This window comes from Glandiceps talaboti, chromosome 6, assembly GCF_964340395.1.
Source record: "Glandiceps talaboti chromosome 6, keGlaTala1.1, whole genome shotgun sequence".
NCBI lineage: Eukaryota > Metazoa > Hemichordata > Enteropneusta > Spengelidae > Glandiceps > Glandiceps talaboti.
The window spans coordinates 25,000,592-25,015,111 of NC_135554.1; the positions used below are offsets into that span (position 1 = coordinate 25,000,592).

At 36.0% G+C, this 14,520-nt stretch overlaps 3 protein-coding genes across 3 annotated transcripts in view; 1 reads left to right on the forward strand and 2 right to left on the reverse strand.

Moving 5' to 3' along the window:
- Positions 1 to 2,347, reverse strand: part of LOC144437012 (uncharacterized) — a 10,502-nt gene extending 8,155 nt beyond the window's left edge. Inside the window, exon 1 of the mRNA XM_078125880.1 lies at positions 2,280 to 2,347. Coding sequence (XP_077982006.1) covers positions 2,280 to 2,347 — 68 coding nt within the window. The remainder of the gene's footprint in view (positions 1 to 2,279) is intronic.
- A 565-nt stretch (positions 2,348 to 2,912) lies between these two features.
- Positions 2,913 to 6,126, reverse strand: LOC144436722 (tetratricopeptide repeat protein 33-like). The gene is made up of 4 exons (XM_078125576.1): positions 5,782 to 6,126; positions 5,126 to 5,207; positions 4,223 to 4,354; positions 2,913 to 3,713 (listed from the first exon to the last, which is right to left on the reverse strand). Exons 1-4 carry the CDS (start codon positions 6,024 to 6,026, stop codon positions 3,501 to 3,503), a joined length of 672 nt encoding a protein of 223 aa, XP_077981702.1. The 5' UTR covers positions 6,027 to 6,126; the 3' UTR covers positions 2,913 to 3,500.
- A 162-nt stretch (positions 6,127 to 6,288) lies between these two features.
- Positions 6,289 to 14,520, forward strand: LOC144436625 (ATP-dependent DNA helicase PIF1-like). The gene is made up of 11 exons (XM_078125451.1): positions 6,289 to 6,357; positions 7,438 to 7,990; positions 8,466 to 8,709; positions 9,182 to 9,324; positions 9,924 to 10,052; positions 10,259 to 10,365; positions 10,714 to 10,853; positions 11,449 to 11,555; positions 12,189 to 12,276; positions 12,715 to 12,857; positions 13,843 to 14,520. The coding sequence occupies exons 2-11, from the start codon at positions 7,451 to 7,453 to the stop codon at positions 14,101 to 14,103; spliced, it is 1,902 nt and encodes a 633-aa protein (XP_077981577.1). The 5' UTR covers positions 6,289 to 6,357; positions 7,438 to 7,450; the 3' UTR covers positions 14,104 to 14,520.

Sequence of the window (14,520 nt, forward strand, 5' to 3'; positions counted from 1 at the left end):
TAAACCAAAGACTTAGTAACTATGGTGACGATGTCGTTCCCGAAGAGTACATATATCAAGCCTGAAAGCAATGGTCAAAGACTTTGGGCTGCGGTCCAAAAAGTCACGGACAGACATATATTTTTTCTCCTCAGAGACTTTTAGGCTTTATTAGAAATACCTATACGTATGATACGGGTTTTTACTTTGTATTGTATTTCAAATATACTATATCCATGCTGTAGTATATTCCATAGATTACCACAGGGAATGTATATCGCCCGTGGTCTCTGAACATTATAGATTGTACATGGTAGTCTGAGCCCATGTGGAGTACAGCATTTTTACTGTTAACACCGGGTAGTTATTTACGTACATTATTTACCAGACACAGGTTGTCATAATGACCCCACAGACCATCGACATGACTAGAACTGGCAACTGTTGCTAGTAACAACTGACAAGACCATTTCGTTGCATATGGTGTCATTGTGTTTTCAAACACCCCGGTAAATATTTTTCATGGGAACATTGAAGTGAAATCTTATCCTTGTAAGCCATGTAAGATCAAAATGTCTCTCGTCGCCATGGTTGTTTAATGTATGAACAAACAAAATACCCTGTTACTGTGACAACTTACGTTTTAATTGGTAGAGGTCGTTGTAAAATAAGATGTTGCCATCGGTGTTTTTCGTCTGTACATTGTTTGTAGAAGCCTTGCAGGAATGAAAAGAAATAAACAATGAGAGAAATCAATAATGAGCTTATCGTTTCGAATTCGTGTAGTTATTCACAACATTCCACCTCATCCCCATTTGTTAGAAGTAGAAGAAAATATTGCAATAGTTTTCTGTAACAGAGGTTGAACATTCTAAATTCCCAGTTAGGAATAACGGACCATAATAGATGATTTAAAAATTCAGTTTTGTTATCCAAAAATTCAGATCAGGGCCTTCAGCTAGTTTTGGGATGTTTCCCAACTGTCTGGAGTTAATTTAGAATGTAATGTATAGATACTTATAGATGTAGGGCCGCCATACCATCCCTTCTAAAAGTATCCGAGTAGTAAGAATCAGCCTAAAGAATTATTGATGTGCATAAAAAGTGCCTGATCACAGACGCTAACTTAGATTTTGACGTGGTGTTGGAACAGTATGGATTTAAGTCACTGCCTTTGTATACAGGCTAACATAATCAAAATATTTTTGGTCTGCTTCAGTTTTAGATTTGTGATAGATATAACAATAACCCTTTGTCATAATGATGCACGGTGTAAAATATTTGTGGAAACTTTGCCCTGATGCTAACAATAGTAACGTGTTTATTTACATATATGTGTTCAGTGGTGGTATTGTGAAAGATGTGTCGTATTACCTCTAGCTTGGCACTGCTTCCACCAAAAACATAAACCGTATTTCCAAGACGTGCAATGGCGTGTCCCTGTCTGCATTATATAAAATTAATACACGAGAGGAAACAAATGTGATTCTACAACCATTAGATTGCTTTCTACGAATTGCGCCAGGCGTCATCTTATTTACTGCGCTAAAATGTTTGACAGTATGTTCGTATAAATGAAATTTCAAACTCAACTAATAAATTTACATTTCTGATTTCATTGCAGTTTGAATAACACCATAACCAGTCAGTCGGGTGTTAACTCTGGAAAATTGATATACCATAAATGGACATCAGTTATTGTACATTGTTTTCATTTGTGGAATTTCTACCACGAGCCCTGGGTGACTTGGCTATGTCGACGTCATCTTCAAACGTAAGTATATGTCAGTTTAGGACATTGCCATGACAACGATATACAGGCTTATAGTTAACATCAAATGTTCTGACTGACATTTACATATGCTCGGACGTTTCTATGACAACGACATACAAATTTAGTTGACATCAAATGAATTGTCATACAATTGGTTATAATAATAAGATATAAAATTGTTTATTGAATCATACTATTAATAGTTGACAGGTTCGTGGTCAGGTGTGTCTATTTTACAAGAACCATGGAAGTATAACCCACTTTCGAATTCCATGGCGGTTATATATACATTTCAGGTATACGCAAGAACTAACTGTATACTAGTATGGCATGTAATTATAAATGCAAACGCTTACCAATTTCATTGACTTTCAGTGAGTGAGTTAAAAAGTTCTCTGTAATCTATGGTGTTTTAGTCACACTAATATGCTAGTCACGGGAATCGTAATATTTTTGACATACTAGGCAACTAGTGATGCCAAAAATGGATTGAAAAATTAAACAAAAGTTTGTGTAAGTTTGTTACCTTGGTGATGGTGATTCTCCACGTACTGACTTGTGTATCCAACTCAGACTTGGTACGACAGCAGCCATTGTTTTATCAACTCTGCATGGCCACGTTTTAGTATACTCTAACCCAAATATAAGACTGAGTTATGTAGATACGTACAGTGCCAACGACCCCTAGCAATGTTTATATGACTTCTGTTGACATATGTTTTAAATAACCTTTGCCCAATGGTCTATTTCGGGTGTACGTGGCAAGCCATAATTTAATTCCATGATCAGTTTTGCGATTTTTAATGACTTATGGTAACTGCGACCTAACGGTTCTATAGAAATAAAATTGCAAGAGTAATTGGTAACGGATGTGACAATATGTTGTTTTTTAATGGAATCATAGGTCTATGACGGACTGTATAATGTGAACATGAACAGAATTAACACGATGCCCATGTATAGAGCGCCCTCATGCATCACATTCTTTTGTTTTTCCCTTTGAAATTCATTTGGCGCTAGTTACTGTCGATAATAAATTGCAGGTCGAATTGGTAATAAATGTGTGACAAGATGTATGCTTCATTTGAATGTAGTATGAATATGGACAGTAACGAAATACCTTGCGTATATATATCACTTTTTATTGTACATGGTCACTTCTAAGATACACATTAAAGCTCCTATAAAATAAGTTTTACCAAAATGTGAAAGTTTTGTTGTATACAACAATTTAAAATTGATCACTGAATAAATTAAAAAATTGTATTATGGTATTGTCATTCTCATGTCAGCCAGAATAAATGTTCTCTTCTAGCTTGCCAATACATTCTCTCTGATAGTAATACCAAGTAAATTATTTTTGAATGCATTAAAATCACAACATACAACATAGATTGTAAGATACATTGTGTCACTCTGCCCTCACTCTCACCTGTGGGAGGATTGAGGGCGCCCCATCATGGTGTTCCTTACAGACTAAATCAAATTTTGATTTAATGATACGTCTTTGATACTCAAAGTTGTCAATCACCAATCTCTTGTTCAATCATACAACAGTTGTCATTTTTAGTGGTTGATTCAAATCAGCACTATCTTAGGGGGTCTAACCCTATTCCTATCCCTAAACTACCTCTAATTTGACTCCCTAGGTGCACTTGAATACAAATATTTGTTCACCATTCTAACCTTATCTTATGTTTGATATGAGTCATGGTTTGATATAAAACTATTTGTGGACACATTCATGTCACCTTGCTTTTACAATCTGTTTTGATAAATGAATAACTTTGTCTTCCATTGTATCAATGTTCTCTTTCTCTGACTCATTATTTTCAGTTTGTTCTGCAATTAGGTTTTCTTCATTTCGCTTTTTCAGATCCCTGGCCCACATCAAGTCATCTTGCCACACTTCCTGTTCTACTGGATTCAAGTGAAGTGCTTTAGCAAAACTTCTGAGTGCCTGAAAGGAACAACGATGGAAAGAAATGTCTATATTTTACATGTAAACATGCATACCAGTAGTACTCTTAGATAGCTAATTTGCATATGTAATTGGAAAATCTATAATTATGAAATTCTCATTTGCATATGAAACTGACAGCTATAATTGTAATATTCACAAATACATGTGTGATTGACAGCTACAACTGAGATCTAATCTGCATATGAATTTAAGAGATCTATGATCAGGAATTCTCATTTGCATATGTAAATGATAAAATTCTATGGTGTGTAATTTGCATATGAAATTAATAGATCTTTAATCAGATTTTCTCATTTGCATATGTAATTGACACAACAATAATTCTATGGTGTGTTATTTGCTTGTGACATTTTCAGATTCATGTAACTATATTAGTTTACACTTCAAAGAGTGTAAAGCATAAAATCCCCCCCCAAGACTTCTCATCTCAAGACCATTTTCACCCACAAAATTTACATGTTGATCTTAGTTATCTACCAACTTACCATCGTTATTTCACCGAGACCTAACAGCGCCCTCCCTAGTGTTTGATGAGCTATCCACCATCTTGGATTTAAACAGACAGCTTTCTCCGCTGTCTGTACAGCAGGGAAGACTTCAGACAACTCCATCAAGGCCTAGAGAGGAATCAGAATTAGAATCATGAATATCTGTATTCAATATAAATCCGTTGCTGAGTCTTGGCTGATGTCATCCAAGCAAAAAATTCACTTTGTTGCTTTGTAGGCCAACAATAACAAAAAAATGTTTCTAAGTAATGATCAGAAGCAAATGTAAATAACTGATTAATCTGAGAGCTAAGTATTACCTGAGACTTGTCTAATATTTGAGTCTATAAAGTACATTTTGTGTTATTTTAACATGAACTAGGACTTTTCAAACTCTACAATCAGCACTGCATCCACAACCAAAGCTCTTTCATATTATTTTTTAGCAATCCCTTTGGTTTCATTGTAGGACAATGGTATGTGTGTGTTTTGTCCCAAATTAACATATTGGTTTGAACTGAGACATGCCATGATCAGTCAGCAACTAAATCCAAGTAATATTGTAACCATGATTTGATCGAAACATTTTTGACTCAACGACAATACATTAAATACATCTTGAAAAGCGAGAACATGACGGATGACGAATAGAAAAGGTTTGGTACCAAAACCATTATAACAAACAGTCAGGTCCTCCATAGTTTTAGTCGAGACATGGATGTATTAGTCTCACTTATAGTACACTGTATGGTTGAGGCTGAGAGGACTGTGTAGGAAACTTCATTGAATTACAGCAACCTTAGAGAGACTTAGAATGAACCATGGAGATAGGGAGGACTGGGTGCACTGACTGTTCAGAGTTCTATAGCAAGTCCATTCTAAGTAAAAACATGTTCTTACTTGCGCTTTCATCTCATAGATTGTTGCATCATCTGGTGTCAGGTCGATAGCTTCATCCCACCTTTTTATAGCTTCCCAGTATCTAGAGAAATAATCAAAATAAAACCTGAATGTAGATAAGTTTGTGCACAATTAATATAGTTTTCATAATATCAAAATGAATGTATAAAGCCAAACACAGCAATAGTTCAAATAGTCCTGCTTGCATACGGAGTAATCCGGGACTCGATTCTGACAATTGTCCCTCCATTAGGGTAGTGTCAGTAATATAGACCCGTGCACCGTCTGCAAGCAGGACTACAGTTCAAGTTGTTGGCAATGGACACTGACGAAGCTGTAACATTAATAGATATTGCGTTGATCTTATTATGGAGGTAGAAGGACTTGGCTAGCTGCAATGATTGTAGTACATGTACTTTTAAATATTTTTAAATATTTTTTTTTATGCTTTGTTTTTTTTACTCAACATTTTTCGTTTTACTTTTTATTTCATACGGGGGTTTGCAAAGAAAAACAAAGCGGAGGACCGAGAGTGACGTAGCGAAACAGCAACAGTACTGTATCTGGGAAGGACTACAGTATGTCTTTGTGATTTTCATAGGGCTTCTTTATCGCCGGTTCGGTGATTCCCGGGAGCCAGTTTCACAAGAACCTACCTTTCAGCTTCTGCGAGAGTTGCACCTTCTCGCTTCAGTCTCGCACTTTTCGCTAAATTATCTTCAATTTGAAGAACTCTGGATTTCTTTTTAATGCGTGCCAACTCGAGCCAATCAATTTCACCAGTGCCGAGGAATTCATCATCTTCGCTGTCGTCACCGACACCAGCCGTTGTTTGGAACTTCGACAGAGCCGACTTCTGAACGCTGTCGCCAATTTTCCGCTTCCATCCGAAAGACGTCATTTTAAATACAAATGCGGTATGATCAGTCGACGATTACGTCTCAAAATTAGTGCAAACACTCGCTATCTTCATGACAGCTTCATGCTGCTAAATTTCACGTTTGTTATTGTAGATTTTGCTAATAACCCGGAAGTATATTAACTGAAATGGGTCAGACATGAAATCTGTTCTGATTGGCTTGTGTTTCAATACATTTCATAACAACGCTGGTCATTGGTCGATTGTGTTCTGAATGGAGGCGCACACATTCAAATCGCATCAGCTGAGGACAGGGGATCACGTTCATGCCGTTGCGTTGCAGGACTCTTTTATCGTTTTCCCGTTAACCAAGGTACTTATAACTGTTTGATTTGAAAATCTTAAAAAACAATAATAGTGATATAATAGAAAGATCAATTTGATATTTTGTATTTCGCGTTCTTGGAAAGAAACACCCAAGTACACATGTCAAGCTTTCTTGTGGCATTTAAAAACGCCGGGATTTTTAAATACACGTTTACAACAATGTAATGTATTGCTCAAAGCTCAGGAGGATTTCTGTTTTTTTTAAAAACAGCTTTTAGTTATTTAGGGCCTTTAAATCATACCAAGGTGCAAGTTTCAAATGAGTAACCGACATTCTAGGTTCAATAGTTCTAGCGTTTGTTGTGATATTTAGTCTCTCTCTCTGTTTTTGTGCTTTTTTCATTCTGTCGTTTTAACCGGAAACAAACCCTACCGGTATTCAAATTCATAGAACCACAGACAAGTAACAAAGACTGCTGTGTGTTGTTTTATTTAGGATCATTGCATATTCATAAAGTTAAACACAATAAACAAATATTTCCTAAGTTAATTATAAAATAAAATCCATGCCCTATAAATTCACACAGTGAGAGAAAAGTCAGCCTGGGTCTTCTTTCTTTGTCTATCTGTTATTATTTGATTTTAAAACGTCTGCTACTAATATTATACCTACTTGATGAATAATACTTGATAGTTAGAATTGACATTTTCATCAAGATAAGATCTCCCGGGGGGGGGGGGATCTGTTTAAATTCAATTACAAGTTTGGTTTAGGGGTGAGGTCAATAGTTCAATGTGCGATAGAAAACTGAAATTCTTTTACTTGTTGGGGGTGAGCCATTTTAGTTGTCGTCAGACAAAAAGAATTTAGGTTTTTTTCCTACATTGAACCATCGAGGGTCTATGATTGGACTGTTGATTTCAGCCCTAAGGAATCATGAGGGAAAATTGGATATATTTCAACTTCTAAACAGTGACAGTAAATATTTTATACAAATGTATTTGTATTTTTGAATGTAAATCAATTCTTAGCGAGGACACTTAATGGAAGAAATAGTAAAAGCTCTCTGAGTACAAGAAAATGATTGAAATTTATAACTTTTTTTGTAAATTTCTTCTGTTCTAGCAACATTTTCAAGATGGATATGAGTGAACTACAATGCACCGTGACATTGGAAATGATGACGGCAGCAGGAACGGTCTCTAAGCGCACAGTACATCGTAACACCTTCGTCATACTAGGACGAAACGAGTTCAAAGACATCATTCTGAAAGTTGAAATTGGCAAAACCTGTGCAAAATACAGAGTACAAGACATAAAGCTACATAAACGTTTTGTAAAAGATGGAAAAGCTACAATATTTTTACCACAACATAGAGTCCAAATTATGCTTGCAAACTGCCCACCTGATCAGTTAATACGGTTCCTGAAATGTCTCGTAACCAAACTCGAAATCAATAAAAGTATCGGAGGTCTGAGTGACCGACAACGACTCAGATCGGAACTGCCGCAGACTTTCGATAATATTAGCCCTCTGTCTCAAAAGGACTTTGAAAGTGTCAGTAATATTAGAAATCAACAAACTGATGCTAAGGGGACTGCAACAACTCCCTATGCTGCTGGAAAAAAGAAAGGAATGAAAAGAAACCGAATGGAGTTACATGAAGAGAACAGCAAGGTAAGATGAAAAAAAAATAACTCCAGAATTTCTATGGACAAATTATGAAATACATAGTTATACAAATGGAATTACTGAATGATGCAAGAGGAGTCTTGTGACGCTGTCAGCCAACTTGAGAAGTCCGATAGAGCTGAATGACAAGACGTAACTTACAGTCAATACATATATTAACAAGAATAAGTAAAATGTTTTCATTGGTCAATGTATTGTCAAATTTTCCACTTCAGAGGTTGACTAAATTATACTTGTAACTTACATCATTTTGGCGCCCTCAACGGTCTCAACTCTCTAGCCAGACAAGAGTGAAACATGATGATGAACTAATGTCTCTTACAGAATACCTACATCACTCAATTTTTTCTAATGATTATTTTTAATAATTTGATTATTTATCATTTCATGTATTTTCCTGTTGAAAACTTGATATGAAAAAAAATTATACAGCATGCAATTTTTTTGCTTATTATTACAGATAGAGTCTGCACCAAAGAAATTCATAGGGTCCAATCCCATCAGACTATCACAAGAACAGTGTCAAGTATTGAAGGCTGTGCTAGCAGGCAAAAACATATTCTTCACTGGTAGTGCCGGAACAGGCAAATCTTTCTTATTGAAGAGAATTATAGGTGCATTACCCCCTGATGCAACCTTTGCCACAGCAAGTACAGGGGTCGCTGCTTGTCACATCAGTGGTATAACTCTTCATCAGTTTGCAGGTACGAGTATACTTTATGCTGTATACGAGAGACTTTATAATGTAAGATATGTCATGTTGCTCCACACTCAGTAGAGAAAGAGGTTGACTGGTGTGTGAGGGCGCACTGTCCAGGTGGACCGTACAGACTAGAATATGACTTTGAATAAAAAATTGCATCAAGTAAAATGCTTGAATGTTTGCTAAGGTTTTAGAATCCCTTTATCAAATAGTGGAAAGGAGGAGAAAATATTTGGTGAAACTTTTCAGACACTAGTTTCAGTATTTGGAAAAATGCAGTGCAGACAAATTTCAGTCACATCACATAGTGACAAAATAGTGCCTAAGGTGACACCGTGTCATCTTCAATCAGTCATTATAGCTCAGTTACCAAGACTATACAACAGTATCTACCAGGAGGCATCAAACTTTGAGGTTTTAATTAGGGCGCCCTCAACCATGAGTGTTGAATTCTTTTGTTTATACATATACAGGTATTGGTTCTGGAAGTCAACCATTAGAACAGTGCATTGAATTGGCATCAAGACCAGCTAGAGCAAGACAGTGGAGAAAATGTAAACATTTGATTGTTGATGAAGTATCTATGTTGGATGCTGATTTCTTCACAAAATTAGAGGTATGATCATTTATGATTTTAGTGAGTGAAGGTCAAATTATCAGAAGTAAACAAAGCTAATACATCAATAATACACTAAGACTTTGCTATGCAAAACCAGCACATTCAAAGGGGCATAAACTTGGTGTAGATGTTTCTTTATTTAGGAGGACAGTTTTTGCTGCATAATAAAGGGGAACGCCACTCCAGGAACTGAAGCGATTTTCATAAACTATGAGTTCTGGAGTGTCATTTCATGAGTTTACCTCACCTACAATTACTTGTGATTTCAGAGAAACATGAAATTAATATTGTGCTTTTATAGGGTATCTGTGCTATGGGCTATGGCATCATGGGAGTTAGCAGAAATAATGTATTCAATGGTTGCACAATGAATATTCATGAGGTGATTTTTTACACTGAAGAGAATGGGCACTAAAGACTCATGAATATTCAGTTTTACGTAAGATTTCATGTCAATAAAAAAAGTTGACAAACTCAAGTTATGTCACTTAAAGTTTTCTAACATACAAATTGATTTAGTGTAATAAAACAGACAGTTCAAAACGTGTGTTGCTAGGAAAATGACAGCATGTTTTTGTTTTTGTTTTTGTTTATAGCATGTAGCCAGAGTGGTACGTGGACAACCTGAAAAACCTTTTGGTGGTATTCAGTTGATACTTTGCGGCGATTTTCTCCAGCTTCCACCAGTCACTAAAAGTGGACAAACCAGAAGATTCTGTTTTCAGGTAATTATGTACAGAAATGCAGGTATTCCCCAGTCACTTCAGTTTCCTCATGTATTAACATTGCACCATTGAGGGGCGGTCCTTTCTGGACTTCTTATGGACAAGTTTCTAAAAACTTATTTTAGTATAAAGTGATTGTTATTATTATTGATAAATTAGTTGTGTATAAATGTCACATATACATCTTTTTTCCCCCTAAATTTCAGTCGTCAGCCTGGAATAGATGTATTCAGCAAACCTTGGAGTTGAGACAGGTCAGGAGACAGACAGATACAGAGTTTATCAATGTATTACAACATATAAGGGTTGGAAGGTAAGCATTAATGGATCAAAATCTATGTCAGCTGGTTTTTATCTTAGCTACATTTCTTTATGTTAAGGAGACCCAGAGAAATCATTTTCAGCAATTCTGTATCATGTGACCACTCTAAAATACTAGAATTATGGAAATCAGCAAACTTGGCATGTACACTGGGGTGAGGGCATTATGGGAAATAAATAATATTAGGAGCTTCACGCTTCATGACATAATGGCCACACAATGCTGACTCCAGTTGTGAAAGAAAACGTCTTACAATTTATTCTACTTATAATTTTATTCATGGTGAATGCAAAAAATTCTGGATGATGTTTTAAAAAAATTGTCTTTGTCACTCTCAAGATGTCCAGAGGAGATGGCTGAAAAGCTTGCTTCCACAGCAACAAACAGAATAGACAAGGATGGTATCTTAGCAACCAGACTGTGCACTCATAAGGAAGATGTAGAACAGATTAATGTAGTGCAACTGGAAAAATTGACAGGTGAGGAAATATTTACAAATGATTTATCTGTATTTGCTTTTCTATAGCTCTATGCTATATAGTATTCCTCTGTTTTGACAGGGAACGAAATTATTGTTTTCATTTCATAGTCCCTGTAGACTAACACTTTCTGAAATTGGTAGCCCAAGGATGGTGACTAGCAGTCCCACACATGCATTTCTGCACTGAAAACATGAACACCCCCCCCCCCCCCCCATTGTTATCTAAATGCTGTCATGTCTATAAATCATCCATCTTCTAAATTGTCACACAATGAACGGTAGCCTAAGTGGGCTAGCAGCTACATATCATGGCAGCCCCAGGACAAGAATTAGTAAGGTGTGAACATGGGACTTATCATTAATTTTGAGCCGTGTTTGAGAGTCAATGCTTTCAATGAAAGTTAGCGTAGACCAACTCGCCTGCATCTTGGAATCTGGCATTGTTAATGGCTCATGATTTAATACAAATTTCTCACATTAGTGTTATTACGATACTGATCAAAACCAATTTAGTAAAAAAATGTGGAAATAAAATTTCGCTTTGGAAAATGCCATTGTTAATATTTGAAATCAACAACTTATTTGTTTTACAGGTGAACGTAAAATCTATGAAGCAATGGACAGTGATCCAGCATTAGCCAGACTGATTAATAATCAGTGCCCTGTTAAACAAAATATAGTTATCAAGAAGGGTGCCCAGGTAAGTTTATAGTGGTACAAATGATCACTAGTAATTTGAACACTCTGAACACCTGATCTGAATTGTAACAGTTTTTTCAGTGTCATGTATACCTTTTAATAAGCATCATTGATCACATGTTGAACTGTGGATACTGACGCTATTAAAATAAATTATCTATAGTAGTGTGCAATATTGTAAACATTATTGCATACCTGCATATAAATGATATACAAAAGAGAATGCAAACATTTGTACACAAAAAGTGTGTGATTGCACACTATCATTTTTTAATGGAAATTTTCTGTTTTGGATAAACAGATGTCAAAGAATCCCACTCTTGCTTTGCTTGTAAAAGTATGGCTGCAGAGAACACTGCAGGCACGTGTGCAAAATACCCAGAATACATCACACTTGCACTTGTATATCATAGGGTTCTATCATTATAATATTGTTATTAACACTTATTACCTGTAAAATTATTTAGAGGTACATCATGATGCTGGAATGGTCAAAATTCTATCAATGGACAGTGAAAATCTGTAAAAAGCATTTGAAATAAGTACAATAAACGTTTGATTTCTCTGTGAATTCATGGACAATAGTTATTTTCTAAAACAGAGTGAAATAAACAATGGTTTTGATGATTGACAGGTGATGTTGACAAAGAATTTAGACGTCAGCAGAGGACTGGTAAATGGTGCTAGGGGTGTTGTTATTGGGTTTGCAAAGGGAGAGAAAGGTAGGAAAGTGTCAAATGATATGCAAGGTTACCCTTTTTTTATGAAATGACTTCTCTTGTCCATGATGTAAAGGCCCATGATTCAATCCCAGGTTCTCTCACCAGTGCTATATTTGGAGCCATAGGGACTAGATATATAGATTCATCACTGTTCAAAGCAGTGTCCCTCTAAGCTAATTTGATGCACCACTGACGCACACAATTTCTAGTGACGCACCAAATTTTAGTGTTCCCCTATCTCTTACTATGTGGTGACTCACAAGGAACGCTAATTTTTATCATTTTGACTCACAACAACAAAATTTGGCTATCATTAGAGGGCACACTGGTTCAAAGGCAAGGTTGATTTCACTGCTTTAGTTGATGTCAGTAAATCACTAAAACTGACTTTCATCACCTCTGCACCACAACTTTTTCTAATACTCATTCTTTTACTAGGTCTGCCAATTATCAGGTTTCTGAATGGGCTAGAGGAAACTATTTGTCCTGAGAAGTGGCCAATCAAACTAGGCGGTGTATTTTTAATGAGACGACAGTTACCATTACAATTAGCATGGGCAATCTCTATACATAAAAGTCAGGTATGTACCACGAAACTGCTCAAGGCAAATATGAAATACTGACTCTCGCTTATTCTCTACATACTGTGAATATATTTCTTTTGGCACATGGTAACTTCAGCGGAATGGAACCTTACAGTGGCCATATGATTGAGGATTAAGTCTTTATTTTGAGGGATTTTTTAATTTATAAACAATTTAATCTTGACTTCCTACTTGAAAAATCAATATGAAACAACATAGACCAAGTCTGGGTTTGTAGTTCAATAAATTGCAAAATGCGAAAAGAAATGTATAAAAATTTTGTTATTGTACATACAATAACAAAATTTTTACACATTTATTAATTTTTCACATTTTATACAACAAGGACTATGTTGTTTCACATTGATTTTCAAGTAGGAAGCCATAATAAAATTGTTTTGTAAATCCAAAATAAATACCTAATCCTCATCCCTATGGCCACTTTAATTTGGGTGGACAGTGCAAGGGGCAATCACAATTTGTAAATAACTCATTTGATTTGGTCATACATCTGACTGTTGTTTCACAGCAGCTGACCATAGAAATATGTCACCTCTTTACAAATGAATACAGCCAGATTTTTCTGAAAACATGCCCATGTATCCGTTTATGTACCACACAAGTTAATTTGCATGTACGTTAGCGGGAGTTCAACGTCTGTGGTCAAACTTTTGCACAGATTCAGTAGAAATATATGAGGGTTGAGAAATAGATCTGTTCACCCTCTGGTAAAATTAGCAATTGAAAATATGGTAAGTAGTTTAACTGAATTGAACTTGCATTCTGTCTCTTGCACAAATAGAATGCATACTGCACTTATTTGTTGGTCAAGTCCAAGATTCAACTCTACTCAACACAAATGAACCAGATATCCTTACTTCCACCGTGTTTCAGAAAGATATTAATATTGTTGTTGCTAAGTGCAACTGTTGTACTTTCACCCCCATCTTGATATTTTCTGTATTCTTTCTTCCCATCACAGGGTTTATCCTTAGACTGTGTGGAGATGTCACTTTCAAGAGTGTTTGAAAGTGGACAAGCCTATGTGGCCTTATCAAGAGCCAGGAACTTAGAGGGTCTCAGAGTAGTAGACTTTGAAAAAAGCTGTGTTCGGGCAAATCCGGACGTTTTGAAATTCTACCAGAAACTAAGAACTGAAAGCAAGATAATGACTCAATGTTCTATGGATAACTATACACTGGGTAAACCTGGATATAAAGAAAATGTAGATCCATACTGGTGATGATTCAAACAAAAAGAGTTTTATTACCATGGCAACACGATTGCACTACTGTTACCATGGCAACATAATTGCGCTATTCCCCACTGATATTTGTCTTTTTATCAAACAGCTTGGCTCAAATAAGCACACTCCCATTTGCAGATATTATTCATATTTTAATTTTGAAAAAAATGGGTTTAAAAGAAGAAATAGACTGTAAGATACGATGTGCCATTCTGCCCTCACTGCCCTCCTCGCGGGAGGGGTTGACCGATGTGTGAGGGTGCCCGTCACAGCATACCATACAAACTAAAGAAAAAAGTGCCAATCAACTCCATCCTACCACATTCTCCATTTTTAAAACGTCTTTAAAAAATTTGAGATTCTCCAGAGACTGAACATGACACACACCACAAGTGCACTATCATAGATATGTTG

Excerpts from the sequence above, each read along its gene's own strand:
- LOC144436722 (XM_078125576.1), bottom strand. The coding sequence starts at position 6,026 with ATGACGTCTTTCGGATGGAAGCGGAAAATTGGCGACAGCGTTCAGAAG. Across the intron at positions 4,355-5,125 it reads TCTATGAGATGAAAGCGCAA|GCCTTGATGGAGTTGTCTGA; the intron begins GTAAGAACATGT and ends ATTCCTCTCTAG. Across the intron at positions 3,714-4,222 it reads GTCTCGGTGAAATAACGATG|GCACTCAGAAGTTTTGCTAA; the intron begins GTAAGTTGGTAG and ends TGTTCCTTTCAG.
- LOC144436625 (XM_078125451.1), top strand. The coding sequence starts at position 7,451 with ATGGATATGAGTGAACTACAATGCACCGTGACATTGGAAATGATGACG. Across the intron at positions 10,053-10,258 it reads CCAGAAGATTCTGTTTTCAG|TCGTCAGCCTGGAATAGATG; the intron begins GTAATTATGTAC and ends CCTAAATTTCAG. Across the intron at positions 11,556-12,188 it reads TTATCAAGAAGGGTGCCCAG|GTGATGTTGACAAAGAATTT; the intron begins GTAAGTTTATAG and ends GATGATTGACAG.